The sequence below is a fragment of the Corapipo altera genome, unplaced genomic scaffold (assembly GCF_003945725.1).
Source record: "Corapipo altera isolate COAL_440 unplaced genomic scaffold, ASM394572v1 23, whole genome shotgun sequence".
NCBI classification, from domain to species: Eukaryota; Metazoa; Chordata; class Aves; order Passeriformes; family Pipridae; genus Corapipo; species Corapipo altera.
In genome coordinates, this window is record NW_020884878.1 from 6,009,241 (window position 1) to 6,025,840 (window position 16,600).

The 16,600-nt window shown below is 38.1% G+C and overlaps 1 protein-coding gene across 4 annotated transcripts in view; it reads right to left on the minus strand.

Moving 5' to 3' along the window:
• The window catches only part of TECPR2 (tectonin beta-propeller repeat containing 2), a 43,968-nt gene that overhangs the window by 8,514 nt on the left and 18,854 nt on the right, over positions 1–16,600 (minus strand). For all 4 annotated transcript variants that reach the window (XR_003526782.1, XR_003526783.1, XM_027638252.1 and 1 more), the window contains 6 exons: positions 16,255–16,435; positions 14,971–15,112; positions 13,418–13,658; positions 12,559–12,648; positions 11,491–11,724; positions 7,333–7,481 (listed from right to left, as the gene is read on the minus strand). Coding sequence is in view for 2 of the 4 variants with exons in the window: in XM_027638252.1 (XP_027494053.1) it covers positions 7,333–7,481; positions 11,491–11,724; positions 12,559–12,648; positions 13,418–13,658; positions 14,971–15,112; positions 16,255–16,435 (1,037 nt within the window). In the remaining 2 variants the exon portion in view is untranslated. The remainder of the gene's footprint in view (positions 1–7,332; positions 7,482–11,490; positions 11,725–12,558; positions 12,649–13,417; positions 13,659–14,970; positions 15,113–16,254; positions 16,436–16,600) is intronic.

Below are 16,600 nucleotides of genomic sequence, written 5' to 3' on the forward strand. Positions count from 1 at the left end.
GCTATCTATGGCTAGCTCAATCGGGAGGAAAAAGCAAAGCTGAAGAGTAAATTCCTTGACCTCTGCCCTCTGTTATCTCTAAATTTTTTATTTCTGCATTTTTTCATGGAGAAACATGGGAAAGACAACAACATTTCCAAATCATGGAAAAGATCAAACCAAACCAATGCAACTATTCAACATGATAAAGCTCAACAGAACCATAAAATACGTTTAAAATATTTAGTACAACTGTTCCTTACAAGCAATTTAAAAAAATAATTAAAATTTCATGCAACCACATTAAAGATTGTACAGACTACAGATCTAGTCAGCTTTGCCCAACTGTCTTCTAGTCCCAGTCTTATAACTAAGACTATAAACTGTAGTGTAGGAGATAAGCTGCCTGTAATTACCAGTACAGGTATTTCTAATAACATACTGAAAAACTGAACTATTAGGAGAAAAACAACTAAGTTTTTACAGAAATGTATGTTAAATAAACACTACATGCAACTTACCATGAAACAGAACGTAATTTAGCACTAAGTAATAAAAACCTTGTACAAGCAAAGCTTTGAGTAACCAAGGCTTTTACTTTTTTTATAAACACACTTAACGAGCATCAGTGAAACACCCTCTATAGGTGGCTATGCCAGTAAAGTGCACCTCTCTATTGTTTAAAACTTAAATACTTTACCAAGGAAAGCAAAGCATTTATTTTAACTTCAGCCTCAGCTCTGCTTTGCTAAGGCAGTTTTAACCAGTTATTGATCTGTTGCTTTTTCTGCCATTTTGCTTTTTGTTTGTTCATGTTCCTTAATAAGTTTGTGATGAAAACACCACACACCTCTGATAGTGACAGAAATACCCATTTCACTACTGCTCTGGTTTATGAACAAATGAATAAACTTCACGTGTTACAATTCATTTACATAACTACTGGAATAAAAAACAATAGTACTCCAGGGGTCAGGGATCAGAACCCACGTCACTGCCTCCCAGATAGATGATCCATTTACCAGACTATATATAGACCAATCTCCTCTGCTTTGCCTAGTTCTTAGATTCATTGGATTTAGGATCAGCAGACGGGGACTTCCCACAGGCCAGACTATTTGGCAGATCTCTAGGAAGGGTCATTGGGGCAGGAAAGGCACCACAACCCAGCCCTCCAGCTCCCTGGAGGAGGGTGGATTGCTGGGCTGGTCTGCAAAGAGAGGTTGTCAGAGGTTGTCTGCTTACAGCATCATCATAAAACAGGGAGACAGTAATACACCATGGGGAGGGGCCTTCAAGCTCCTAACTCAAGGTCAAAGGGTCTGATGCATCCAGCAGATATCCCAGAGTGTCTCCTTATTCTGTGCAACCAAGGCATATGCTTGCTAAATCACGATATGTACCCCTCTACCCATAAATTTTTACATGATGGCTTTTTTATTTTTAAATAGAATAACACTGAAAACTCTCAAAACTCAATGATAATTGTAGTTACTTTATTTGCCCAACTGAACGTTAAATGTATTTCTTCATCTCTCTGAAAAATAATTAAATATATAATTCTCTTTTAGCTAACCAAAATACAGGCATGTTGGAAGAGTGCAGGTGTGAGGGTGTTTCTAGTACTGAACAAATGGAAGTATGAAAACTGAAGGTTCTCTTTCTGACAGTTGTTGTTTTCAGTGTCAGCCAGTCTTGTCAAAAAGCAAATACACCACCTTGAGATCACACTTCAGAAGGACACAGAAGGATTGCCTACTCAGTTTTCTGGGTGTACCTCAGTGCGTGCACTTTTTGGCATCTGAAGCTTCTGGTGCTGATAACAACTGCTATCTAACAGGACAGGCTACACGCACACTTTTCTGAATGTGGTGATAGCAATGCCTTAAAACAAGTATCAGAAGGCTAAAACTCCAAAGTAGCAAAATACAGTGAAATATGATGACAGCAGTTTTCTTCACCAGCAACAAAAAGGAAGATAATAAGCACTAAACTCAGCAACGGAATCGGCACGAGGCAACTTCAGTACAAATGCTGGAACTGCACTTTTTCAGCCTCTAAAAGCACCTTTTACTTACAATTACTTCATGCCTGTGAAGAATAGCACAGACTTGAACTCAAACAATATGGCATCTTAAATGAGCTAAACAAAATACACAGCTGCAGGAGCTCTGATCTCCTATATTTATTTGCAATCCACCTCGAGACAGATGATTTTACTACTGTCAAACGGTTTTTCTCTATATCATCTTGAAAAGTGCAGTCCTCCAGGAAAATCCTCTCCCTGTTAACATCTTCAGAGGCCTCATGTGAGTAAAGATATATGGAACAACAGACTAGTTAGTCTGGTCTAGAGATAACCAGAAGGTTTAATGAGTGTATTCTTTCTCCAACCCAGGCAGACTGGATCTAATAAAAGACACTTCGTCTGAATCTCATCTGAGCACTCCAAAGCAGATCTTGTAGCAACTCAAAAGATGTTTGTGCCATAGCTGGGTAATGCAAGCCAGTCTGTGCTAGGGAAAACAATCAGACTTTGAAAGAACAGTCATATGGAGTATGCCTTAGAAGGAACAGAGATTTCCATGGCAAGTGAGTTCAAAAGTAGCATAGATGATTCTGAGTAAGAGTTATGAAGCATTTTCAACAGAAAAATCCCTTCCCCTCCAAATATCCAAGCCCTGAGGATCATTTCAAACAAACCCTTCCTCCATTTCAGCTTAATGGCAAAATCTGATCTTGAGAAGTGCTCATCACTTCCTCCTCTAAGTACCACTTAACACAGAACAGGACTTCATAATAATAGAAATCTCACTGAAAAATGCAAAAGCAAGGCAGATGGCAGAGGAAGAAAGTCCCCAAGTCCACATTAAGTGTTCTGTAATAAGCAGAATTTTATTTAAAGAAAGGAAACGAAACAAAGATCGTGCAACAATTTCTAACAAGTCACCACTTACCCGTAAGACACAATCGACCTCCTAACCTTTTCTTAATCTATGTTCAATGTAAGGTATTGAAAAGAAATTAAATCTATCCTGTACAGATTTCTCAGAATTACAGATAATTTGCCTAAATTTCAAATGATATTTTTAAACTACTATTTGCTAGCTTTAATAATGTTTGAACAACTGTGAAAGCATGAACAGCCTTAATTTCTTTATTTTTTTTTTGTAAGTCTGTGTATGAGAAAAAAATAGCTCTTCCTAGGTCAGCAAGAACTTCTACTGCCTATAAGAATTTCTCTTACCTATGATATCAAGCTTAAAATATAAAGAGACAATTACCAGGCTGCTTATGGGAAGAGTAGTAAATCAAAAGTTTTTCTGACTTGAAACGAACAAACTGCAGGTGACAATTTTACTGCAAACTAAGTTCAGTGGTGCTCATCTGCTGAGACCCTGGAAAAAGCTTTATGCAGTAGTCAAATAGCAAACACTTCCTTACATAAACCCCTTGTACTCCACAGTTCAGACAATCTACACGGATTTTTAAACAGACCTCTTGATTTAATAAAATCGCTTTTTCAATCCTATTCTCTATGAAATTTAGTTACAAATGAACAACAGAGCAGCAGTTAAGCAAATGACAATAAAATGTTTCTATATATTTTTAGAGTAAGAATGATTATTTACAATCAATAGATTAGTAACTTCTTACAAATAGTTATTATGATCATTTTTTTAATCTTTCCTTTAATCTTGTCAAATAAAGTTGTTTAGCTGATAGATCTCTTACTGTAAATCTGAGAAGGTGGTTCTTAAGGACAGTTTGTACGTTAAGTTGTGTTTGTAGGAACTTAAGTGTTTCTCAAGGGCAGATTTTGTCTCATCTTTTTCAGAAGGTGCCAGAAACCAAAGACAAAATGTAGAAAGAATTATTTTCAAGCAGTTCAACTTCTGGGGACCTTTTAAAGTAACTTAATGATTTTTAACTTTTGATCAACTTCTGCTCTACAATCACTTAAAGTAGTCTTATAGACTATATTAATTTTTTATTTTATTTTTTATTATTGTTCCTTTAGGCCAGAAATCTGAAAAGCATTAAATCATAATAAATATACATTCACACATATATAGAAACATACTCCATTAGTATCTTCTTAAATAATATTTATATTTCCTTCTCCTTTTTTTAAAAATTAAATGTAATCTCTATTAAGACATGCTACAGTAGATCATAGTTTTATGCTGTATATTAAAAACTGAATGAAGAACACTTTCTATTTCCTGGTCTAAAATAATTTCATCAAACCATTTTGATCAGTTTTGTCAATGTCCTTGAAGCAGCTTCCAAAAAGCTGCTTAACTACATCATCATTTTGACTTTTAAGACTGCAGAACAGAATTGATGAAGCACAGAAAACATCTATATATAACCTATTACTGCTCAAGATACTCTAACAATGTTATCAACCACTTCTGAAATACCCGATAAAATAAAGAGGGAGGGCAGAGAACATACAATGTTATTTTTCATCTCAAGAGATGCTGCAGTGGAGAGGCACAGAGGGAAGAGTAACAAAGGAGAATGGGTTTAGTCTAGATTTAAGAAAAAATACAGCATTACAGAGCCAAAGACTGAACTTAAATTATATTCACTCATTTTACCATGAGTAAAATCTCACCAAAATTACAGTCTCTGAACACCTTTGTGAAGCTGTTAAAAGACAGATGCTGTGCAACTGCAGCACTCCTTTAAGGAGAAGTGACACCATAAAAGCAGAGTCTGCAGCTGCTCACAAGCTGCTCATGAGTCATGAGATCTGGGATAGGCAAGTCATATTGGCTCTGACATTTACTGGGGAATGAAATATCCACAGTTGGTTTCAAATTACGTTATTTGAGAGTGCTCCTGTACTTAAAGAAAGTGAAAGGCAATTTTGATTTCCTTCTTCAAACAGAAAATGGTTGAATCGTTCACAGATACTTCTTACAGTATTTCTGCTGTTCTGAAGAGAGAGGCAGCATGAACTATGTCAAAGTCAATTAAGGGACAGATAACAGTAAGTAATTTGCTCCTAATAAGCAAATACTGTTCACTGAACAGTTCACTTTTCAGACACCATGTTATATTTGTTATCCAAACACTAAGCTAGCATTTGGAAATATTTTAAAAGTTCACACATTTTCTTATTTTGCATTAAGCCTCTGTAAAAGCATGAATGGCTGCTCCTTTAATGACTTATTTTAACATGCTGGAATTGTCTCAAAACAAGCATGCAACCCACGAGTTTTCATCTTCTCTACAAGCAATGTCTGAATTTTTGCCCTTTCATACTGACTCGTTAAATTTGCCATGTCAGGAAAGAGAATGACACTGCTCTGGGTATCAGAAGGTTATAATTTTGGAAGCCAACATCATCCAGCTTTCTTGATAAGATAATAGGAAAGAATTTGATTTTCAACCTTGTCCACTTTCTACATAAGGAAGTCACTGCCAAATCATGAGCCACAGCAAATGCCAACTGTTGTAAACACCTTTGCATTGAGCAGTTTAATCTACTTCAGTTGAGGAGCAGAGGACAGAGAAAATAGTATCAGCACAGAGAAACAGCTTTTTGGGCCATTTTCCTGGATAGATCTTTGGTAAGAAGACACTACACAAGTTTAATTTTCCGTCTCTTGGCAAACTCAGTTTAAGTGGAATGTTTTCTCCCCTCTTTTTAAGAATACCACCTTCATGGGAGATGTCATCACTGATACATTCAGTCTCCTCTTCCTGCTGCCCCATCCCTTGTTAGCAGGGAAAACGTGCCTCTTATAGATTACATGAAAAAGACCCACTTGCAGCACACAAAGAATGAGCAGCACAACCAAGTCCTTTTTGCAAGAGATATTGGCAACTATTTCTCAGTCTGCTCTGCTATCCTGCAAAACAAGGTGCCATTTCTCTGGGATAACATTCCCAGTATAGGATTAGTGATCCAACCAGTGCTGTGCTAATTGATGGGATGCAGATCTGCAGTTTCATTTCGCTGTTCCACTGCCCCTCTTTACAGTTATACCCTAAGATACACAGGAGCCAGCAACCGGCTGATGAGAGACAGGCAAAGCAAACTATAAAACCCAAATAAACTACTGCAACTCTACTGCCACAGATTTACTTGAATTTCTTAATATGTCCTTTCAAAAGTACCACACATTTCAAAATCTTTAAAAGAAATGATGTAACATCATAAAATGTAAATCAAGTAGGCAAACACATCCACTGCTACTCTGTGAGATCACAGAGAGTTCAGTTCAAGCACTTTCATGCCAAGGGGCAAAGAATGAAATCAGCAGTCAAAGGTCAGCTCCATTAGGACAGTCCCAGCTCAAAGACACAGAAATTACTCTCATCTCATAGATTAGCTTGCAAAGTATTACAGCAGAAAGGAAAGCAAGCAGTGATGTTTAAGGAGAGATTAAAAAACCAAACAAACAACCAGAAAGCAAACAACAGGCACTGGAGAAACAGATTATGTCTGTTTTCTATATTCAGAAAATATGCTCCCAGGGTACTTTAGGAGGCTTCTTTCCACTCTGTATCCTTTCAAAGGACCAAACTTTGCCCATTTCGGGAACAAGGGAGAAGAGCTGCATTTGTACCGTATGCTTAAAAATGACTGCACGGTAAGGAAAGTCCCTAAATTCACAGAAGCACAGACCATGCTGAGTTGGAACGGACCCACAAGGGTCATCAAGTCCAACTCCTGGCCCTGCACGAGACCATCCCCAAGAGTTCCACCATGTGCCTGAATACTAGTATAGTTCAAACGCTTCTTGAACTCTGTCAGGCTTGGTGCCATGACCACTTCTTTGGGGAGCCTGTTCCAGTGCCCAACCACCCTCTGAGTGAATAACCTTTTCCTAATATCTACCCTAAACCTCCCTTGACACAACTTCAGGCCATTCCCTCAGGTCCACAGGAAACCACAGCCAGACCCTCACACCTGGCACATCCTGTACAGCCCAACAAGTGTCACCTGCTGTGATGCCTTTCCCACAGCACCCTAGCAAGCATCCCAGACTCACAAGGGTGAGGACAAAGGAAGAGGGAGGCGGGCACTTCAGCACCATGCCACTTGAGCAGAGCCTTCCCTCACCCTCTGCTCTGTGCTGTTTGCCCATCCAGCCCCTTGCTTAGCACACAGCAGGTGCTCAGGATGTAGCTCAATCCTGCACTCTGCTATGTGCCTATAAAGCTTCTGCGTGCTACAAGAAGAGTAAATTTTCATTAGGAAAGGAAAACAAAAACCTGTGTCTCTACTATTTTCCATGAGTGTTAAAAATATTGTTTTATTGTTTATCATAGACCTAAATCACCAGGTTACAACAGTTACAATCAACCACCAGGTTACAATCAACACTTTACCTGTATAGGTGGCTCAATCATTATCCACGCAGGAAGCATCAAACTTGGGTTAAGAGGTTGAGTTCCTACACGGAAATAAATGCCACCATTGGTGTCACAGGCCCAAACATGCTGATTTCCACAGGTCAAGCTGATCAGCTTTACAGCACCTAATAACAAAGAGAGTATTAGCAACCTGGCATTATCCTTTCAAATTCAGCTAATAATGAGAACTTTTATTTGGACTTCATTATATTAAACTAGCTTTAAACACAGTCACATAAAAATGATTAAAAGTTAATACAAGTTATGAGACCAAAAAAAAAAAAAATCACTGGATGCAATGAATAAAGCTAATAGGCAGTATATATCTGAGAAATTTCTCTTCTAAATCTTAAAATAAATGTTTTAGTCACAGAATACTGCAATTTCTAAAGCACATGAAAAATATGCTATTAAAATAACCAAATTCAAGCAGGGAACCATTCCGTGACAAATGGTATCAGTGCCTAGACAAACTTTCACATGACCTAACATGAACTCTTCTCTGTGGCTGGCCAGGCTTGTAGACTTTTTAAGGTGTTGATCCGCTAATACACATTGAGCAAAGAACATTCCCTAATGCCAGCACTTTAAAAATATGAGAGCATGTGGATTATGCATTTCAGTGTTAACATACCAGTGTCACATCTGTAAATAAAGGAACTCATTTTCAAACGGATTTATATTCACCAGTGTACGTATTTATTACGGCCATTTCAAAAGTGCAGCGGTATTTTAACCCTGTGTAAGTCAGCACCGTGAAAAAAAAGCTGCCAAATAAGTGTGTTTTGGAATTTTGGGGTGGTTTGTGGTTTGGGTTTAGTCTAGATACCTGCAAGGACAGTAGAGAAGTATGCCTGATATTTTAGACTAAAAGAACTCCTAGTTAACTGTCTACTGAAACTCTTTCACATTCATTTTAAAATAGCCATGTGATGTAATATAACTAACATTTTATTTCTTTTTTTCTCCCCCTGTTGGACAATACAATGCTAAGTAACAGAAAACATGTTCCAAAGAACGAGGGACCCATCAGTACAGACACACTACAGAAGGAATGTTCTGGTCAGACTCCAAACTAAAGGCTCTAAAAATAGGCCTTGCTGGTTAACTGAACATGCCAGTGCTGCTTGGGATATCCCATTCTTGGTAACAGTTCACTCTTCAGGTATGTGAAGTCTGGCAACAAACCCTTGTAAAATGCATCAGGCACAGCATTCCTTAAAGAATGGGGTGCAACTTTATCCCACAGAGTGCAAGTTCAAAGCATTTACTTCTGCAAAAGGCAGTATTCACTGTCGTTAAGGCTTGCTGAGGGAAAGAATAGGAAACAACAGGACAACACAGCCTCATTTTTAAATTATCTGTAATAGCAAGCAGATCTCATTAACCAAAATTATTTAACTCTCTGAATCACAGGAATATGAATTAATTATTCTCATCCCAAAATTTCCTTTAATCATACAGCTTCACATTAAAAACAAAATGACAAAACTATACACAAAAAACCTCTACTCCTTGGGTACTTTTTGCAGGGAGGGGCTTGACGTTCAGCTACAAAGTCAAAATCTTACTTTAAACCTTATTATTCCTTCTAACATAACATATGACTCGAAGTAATGGCTTCATCATATGATACCTCAGCTGTTGAAGTGTTCTGATCCAGACAAGCATCAGAGCACTCACACGTGGAATCACATATCACCTACTCGGCACAGCTGATATTATTTACGTCTACAGGACAATTTGATATTCAAAAAAGCCGCCCTTATGTAAATATTGTGGGGTCCCTCCCTCCTCCCTCTTACTATTTGGATCTTAGGAGAAGGTCATGCTAACCACAATCATCTCCTGTTTAGAGCAAGTAGCAGGATTCAAAGGCATTGTTTATTGTTAAAACCTAAAGGTCATTCTACTGTGTTTAGATAGCAGTAGTGGAACTCTAATAAAAATAATTTACTAGGTACTACTCCCAGTACATAGTGTAAAGGCAAGAGGATGATACTACCAACATAATATGAATATTTCAACCCTAATGCTGGCAACCCCATCACTTCATAGAATTCTGAATTGCATTTTTCAGCAAGTTGCTCCCACTTCCTCATGCCCCCCCAATTACAGCCCTAATGTTTCGGGAGTAAACTTAAATATACACCTGAAAAATAACAATAGTTCTCCAATCTCCTCAGCCCCATTAGAGCAAATAAAAGGTCTTGTATTATAGCCATGGATATGCACTTGTCAGCCCTGATCTACCATTTGCAATTAACAGGAGGAAAAATCCCTAAAACATTTTCACATCTCAGTATTAACCCACAAGTGACAGGTAAAGTGGAGTGTTTGAAGTATTTCCTGACCCAGAGCTCTGCTATACCACCACCATGTGCCACAGAGCTGACAAAAACACCTGAATGTAAAGGTTGAAATTCTGAACTGCTGAAGTTCACAGGCCAGATATTACAGTCCACTAACTCCAATTGTGCTGATTTCCTTTATTAATTCTTTTGAGATTTTCAGACAATAGCAAGAACTTATTTATTATTTCTGTTAAACAGTTACTGTCTGAATTGTTGGAAAGCAGTGGTTCATGAAAAAACTTTCAAACTGTATTAAGGAACATGAGAAGGACAGTCGACAAATAGATCCTGTAGGTCAGTGAAGGAAAAAGGCATCAAACAGTGTTTAAACTATGGTATGATGAGTCACTTGGAACCAATTCACGTCATAGAACCACAGAATCAGCTGGGTTGGAAGGGACCTTCGAGATCATCAAGTCCAACCCTTGATCCACTACGGCCGTGGTTACCAGACCATGGCACTGATGCCACATCCAGTCTCATCTTAAAAACCTTCAGAGACGGAGAATCCACTACTTCCCTGGGCAGCCCATTCCAATGCCTGATTACCCTTTCTGTAAAGAATTTCTTCCTAAACCTCCCCTGGCACAGCTTAAGACTGTGCCCTCTTGTCTTGCTGATAGCTGCCTGGGAGAAGAGACCAATCCCCACCCGGCTACAACCTCCTTTCAGGGAGTTGTAGAGAGTGATGAGGCCTCCCCTGAGCCTCCTCTTCTCCAGGCTGATGATGAATCCATCAGGTCTGAAAAACCTGGTGTGCAACTGACAAACAAATTAATTTTAGAATACACATTTTAAAAAGTTTTCCATGAAATATTACAAATTGTACACCAAAATTGTACAATTTTGGTGTACAATTTGGCTTAAAGTGTGCCAGCTGTGTCTGCCTTTCTTCATCCCTGAAGTTAAAGCTGCTTGTCTATTCTCAGACCAGTCATTAACATTTCCATTAAAAACAGAAAAATTGTAAAACAGGTGAATTATTTTTAAAATGGTGTGAGAATGGTGCATAGTCTCAATTTCTTTTATCTTCACTTGAAACAGGAATGCAGGTTAGCATGGAGATAGGAACGTTTTAAGTCAGACTAGCACAGAAATAAATCTGATTGGAATACTGCTGATGAAGTTGACAAGTAACCTGATTACCCCAGAGCCAAACTCCAAAGTGGGAGTATATTTTAATGATCAAAACCTGGTCAACCACCTAAGCAAATGAAAAGAGCAGTTAACCAGCACTATGTATTCTAAGCATTATGCTGAATTACTAGATTAGTATAAACCTGAACATAGGTGTTATCAGCTCTATCACTCATGGATGATGCAACTCTTGGAGCATAATTTTTCCTTGACAGGATCCTAATGCAGATTTTTTCGCACTGTTAAAAACCTGTTTTTAATCACAACATTCAGGGCTTTGTGTATGGAACTGCCCGAGACCAGGTGATTATGGTTACACTGCAGAACAAGAGTCAGACTAGTTAAAGCTGCTGGTAAACCTGCACAGCACCGTGTCAGGCTGAGCCATCTCAGACTGACCAACTGCAAATTGCACAGACACACATAAATTATCTTGCAAACAGTAAACATGATGTCCACAGGAAAAGGCTAAACAGAACACTGCTTGAAAGCCACAATCCTCTGCCGTGAGGCCCATTATTGTAAGTTACTATTTGATCCAGTAAATGTTACATCCTATATCAGTAAACTGAAGGATACTTAAGGAAAACATTGACAGTATGCTACGGGTTAAGAGACATTCTACTCAATAAAAATGTCATACCTAGTTGGGTGAGATCCAGTTTTGTCCAATGCATCCCTGTTGGGCAGCTGGATGAAAGTGTTCTGATAAATATCTGCCCAAGACTATCCAAACCCCAAATGGCATCCTGGCAGGCAGAGTAGTGCACCATCTCAGCCTCTGGTGGCAGCTGGACTGTAGAAGGACGAAACTGAGGATTCTGATCACTGACACAAAACAGATCCTTGTTGCTTTGGCACAGCCACAGAAAGCTTCCTACGGAAAGGACATTTCTGTTATTAAAATAATTCCTAATCCACTCTGAGAAAGCTTACACATTTACTTTGTTCTGAAAAAAAATGATCAGTGCATTCGAAGGCAAAACTAAAGCTTCTTGGCTATGTTCATAAGGTAAGACTTTGCAGTAAAAATACACATCCTAAGCCCTTATTTAGGCACTTAAATACTTTTTTCTCAAATCAAGTACTAAGTGATCTCATTTGAAGAAATGTTTCATTTGAAGAAACTAACAGAGAAAAGACACACGTAACAATGCACTATCACCTCCCTTTATTCTTTTGCTCTTATCCTTTGAACACAAAGTATTCTTTTTCAGCTCTAAATCATATATTTTTGCCAATAAAGCCAGTGTACTTAGATAATGGAATTGCTAACTATTGTAACTAGAAGTTCAATTCCCTAGCGTGGTCTCCATTCTACTGATGAAATGTGCAATTTTGCTGCAATAACTGTACTGACAGGGGAAACACTCGGTTAGTACAGGCATTCCAGCAGAGCATGCTCCAAGATTTCCTATTACAAATTCTGTTGATTCATGCATCGGCAATTTAGGGAGTTACTGCTCTTAAAGAACTGCCCAGTTCTCTGTTGGATGCCACTCCACACCAAAGGTGAGAGAGAATAATATGTTATTTTAATCTCCAGTAGTTTTACAGACATATTTTCACCCTACTTCAAATACTTTAGATCCCTGCACATAGAAGAGACACCCAAAATTTGAAGCAATTCAGGACATTTAATTACTTACACCATCAATTCCACTCTATTTAAAAATCCGATATTATATGCCTGCACTGTTGATTCACTAACCTTCTTTAGATGAAGCTGTGGAAGCCAACACAAAAATCCACTTTGTGGCAGAAGCAGTACCACGAGGCACAATATTATTCCAATAAGTGCCTTGAAAGAAAGGACAGGGTGGCATTAATATGAAACTTAATTTTCTCTTAAAATTTGTTGTTACTTAAAATGTTACAGTTTGAAAGAAATTCTATTGCGATCAATTATTAAATATCATTTTGACAAGATTTTCTATGTAAATCTTGTAAGAAACTGTTGAGGGGAGGGGGAAAACTTCCTCCTGATACATATGTATACACACAGAGAGAAAACTAGGAATGCAGAAAAGGATCAAGGACAAGATTAGTTGTCTTCAACAGGGGACCAATTTGGTCATGAGGTTAAACAATGTCCTAGGCCTATTGTTAGCATTTACCTGGATGAAGAAATGTACCAAATCAAAATTCTATTTTGAGAAATAAAGCAAGAAAAATAAAGCAATTCCTCTACTAGCACTGTAAAACCATAACATTACTGTTTTGCATAGTCACACTGATGGTGAACCAGACTCCATTGTGCTAAATAAAACTTAAGCTTAAGACTGCCTTCTCATCCCAGAGAAGAGACTTCTCATCCCAGAGAAGTGTAGGTGTTAGAAGGAGTTACTTGTGCACAGCTCACCAGCTGACAACGACTTTTCCACAAAAAATATTTCCCTTTAAATGAGAAAGTATTTAAGACTAAATGCTAATGAATCATTTAATTTAATTTTTAAACATGTTTGTTAAAGCTGCCCTGACTTGCCACGGGTAATTTTTGTGGTGCCGTAGTTAGTTATTTCCTCCTAATTTTCTTAACTTAAAAATATTAGATGTAAAAACACACCAACCTATTAAGTTTCCCTTTGCTACATGGAATTCATTTTTGCCTGAAGAGATCCAGACTCCACTGCCATTAACTCCGAGGAGGCTGGGCTGACACTGAAGCTGCTGTGACCAAAATGCCATTCGAAGCTTATCAGCCACCTTCTCCACAGGTGCCTGAGCTGCTGTTGCCACTGTATGAGTTGCCTGGATTATTGTCTGGAACAGGCTGCACTGGTCAAACACTACGTAATCAGTGATGCTCACCTGGGGGAAAAAAAAGTGCTCTTGATAATTAATTAAGCTTTTGGCTGAACTGCACAGAAGCTGTTTTTTTTGGTGTGTGTTCTTTATGGACAGGAAATCTACCAAGAGTTTAGAAAGCTTCAAAGTGCAGGAGGGGAAAAATAAAAAAGGTACATTTTGAATAAGTGTCTTGCTAATAAACCACAATCAATATTAAGCATCAGCTTACAACTCCCTCCTACCCAACAATCCATTTAGAATTCTGCATTTATAAAAGCTCTTCTTTTTAGGATGTCACCTCTTCTCTGCCTCTCAAAACATGTTGAACTCTGCAAACCAAGAGGTGAATTTTCAATTTGCCAAAGGAAGAGAAAAATTTGAGCAGTGTGGCAATTCAAACCACATCACAAAAACTTGTATGCAATACTCCTTTACAACAACCTCATGGACATTTTAATTCATAATGAAGGAGGTGGTCTAAGTAAGCAATTGCCCAAGTTTGGCCACAGACAACTAGGTTGGCAACACTGGGATACTCTTAGAAAGGAAGGAAATGCCTAAGAGCACAAGAGAACCAGTTTGCCAATAACCTCAAAGCCAAGCTACTCATGATGCCCACATGCAAGAAGAGATTATATATACACATAAACTGAAATTCTTTTAACTTAGGTAGGCATGTAGACAAACAAATTTTCTGTATAACAATTTTTGTACCCTCTTCTTCCCCACTCCTGTCTCTGGGGAAAACAAGAAAAGCTGGAGAAACCAGAGTCAGAAATTCTAAATCAAAACCAGACAGCACTTGCAGTAACTGAGTTGTTTTTACCCACATGAGCTGTGACTGAGGCAAACAGCTCCACAAGGTTCAAAAAAACCTCAACTGAATGGAAAAATGTGTAACACTTTTTTTGCACAGTTACTTATTATTTATTTTACTCAGCTAAGGAAAAGGATGGGCACTGGAAGATGAGAGAAGAGGCTGCATTCAGCAGCTAGACGTGATGCTCTGCCTCAACAGCATGTTCTACTGCCACTGTAAAGGTACCAGGCTACATTCACCATTGATATGACCTGGCAGAGCATTTCTTGTGTTCTTGAAAACTCCTGTGATGCTGCTCTGGATGACCATGGGATGGTTTTCCCCCCCACCCTTTATGGCAGACATGAAAAGGGATTTCAGCCATAGCCCACACTGCAGTTTTAATAAACTGAATAAAGAGTGCTGTAATATATCGAGCAATTAATTTTTATCCTAGCATCTTGTAGGAAAACAACACAAATAATAAACCCAAGCTAAAAGACTAAACTGAAAGCAAAATAAAAAAATGCCTACTTGCCACCAATGGTTATCATCTCCTTGTGGTTTCTTTGAAACTATACCAGTTCTGAACCAGAGATTGCCATGGATATCCAAAGCCCATAATGTCTGCTGATCTCCAAGGGTTATGCACACTGGTTCCAAAGCTTGCATTTCACTGGAAATGCAAACAAGCAAAAAAATTAAAAACCTTACTTCAAATTTATGTTTATGGTATTTTAAGGAAGCTGTTACAATGCTAATAGCAGTTTAAAATGATTGAACTCAGTGGGGCCAAGCTAAAAAACACATTTGATATCAAATTTTCAAAGTCATTCAGTAATTTATATTTCATTAGTTTGTATAAGTAAAAAACATCCAACAATAAAAAAAAAATAAGTCCTTCAAAGATTACTAAAGATTTGAAACTTGGATACATAACAATAAAACTAAACAAAAACTATTTTAAGCAACCAAGAGCTGTGTTCTTTGAGTTTTTGATAAAACAGCCTCATACATGTGTCTCCTCCAACTTCCTTGACCTATTCTGAGAACAATATTAGCAGTTCAGGGACCATAAATAGAAAACTCAACCTAACTATATGGCAAAGATAAATGCTGAATTTAGGACTGCAAGTTTTCTGCATAACTAAACAATTTTCAAGCTCAGAAATTCAACAGGTGATTGTATCAGACACTGAAAAGGTAGCAAACAATGCTAGTTCTTTCAGATAACCTTTCTCGACAATTTAAGAACAAATACTGACTGCTTTCTGCAATCTTAATACAAACCCCAGGAACACTAAATGTAGCTAAGGTCAAGCAGCTTTGTCATTAAATAAACCAATTAAAGTGCATGCAAATTTCAGGTTTGAACAAGATACTGAGTAGTTTCTTAGACTTTTCAAGGGCCAAAATACCAGGCTGTAAGACAAGTTAAAGCTTTACAATAGAATATTCAGTAGATAAAATCATATGATGACAAGAACTGGAATTTCTTCCTATACTTGCTTCAAGCTGATGTCACAAGAGAGACTACATTCTAGACTCTCAAAGCCAGCAGTAGAGACTCAGGGCTTTTAACTTGAGCACAAAACAACTACTGTGAGCACAGGATCACCTACAAAGCTAAATATCAACTACACAAAGTATTTATAAAAATCTGTGACTGGATGACCAAGAAAATGCTGAGATTTAATCTCAGGGGAAAAAAAAAAAACAAACCCTCAAATAACTGGTGAGCTCATCAAAGCCATTATGGCATGAATTAAAGAAGCAGTACTTATCAAAAGAAGAAATGTCCCACCACAGTGCCATTACCTGACAATATCACTCTTCCACTGCTCTCCCTCAGGACAGAAGCTGCGCACTCCCTCCCGGTACAGCAGGGCCCGCTGTTCACTCAGGGCCCACACTACATTATTTCTGGATGTAACCTGTGACAGTGGATAAGGGCAGTCAACCTTTACTGCTCGGGCACAAGGACGATCCACACTCAGGCCTAGAAATCAAAAAATGAGGATTGCTTTACAAACTTTGGCTTTTTGCAACAAAAAGAGAAGAGATAAAGCAACTCAGCAAAAGAAAATGAGAAGGGGAATATCCTTGACACGCTAACATTTGTCATTTGACCATTATTTCCTTTCTATAAACTATTAATAAATTT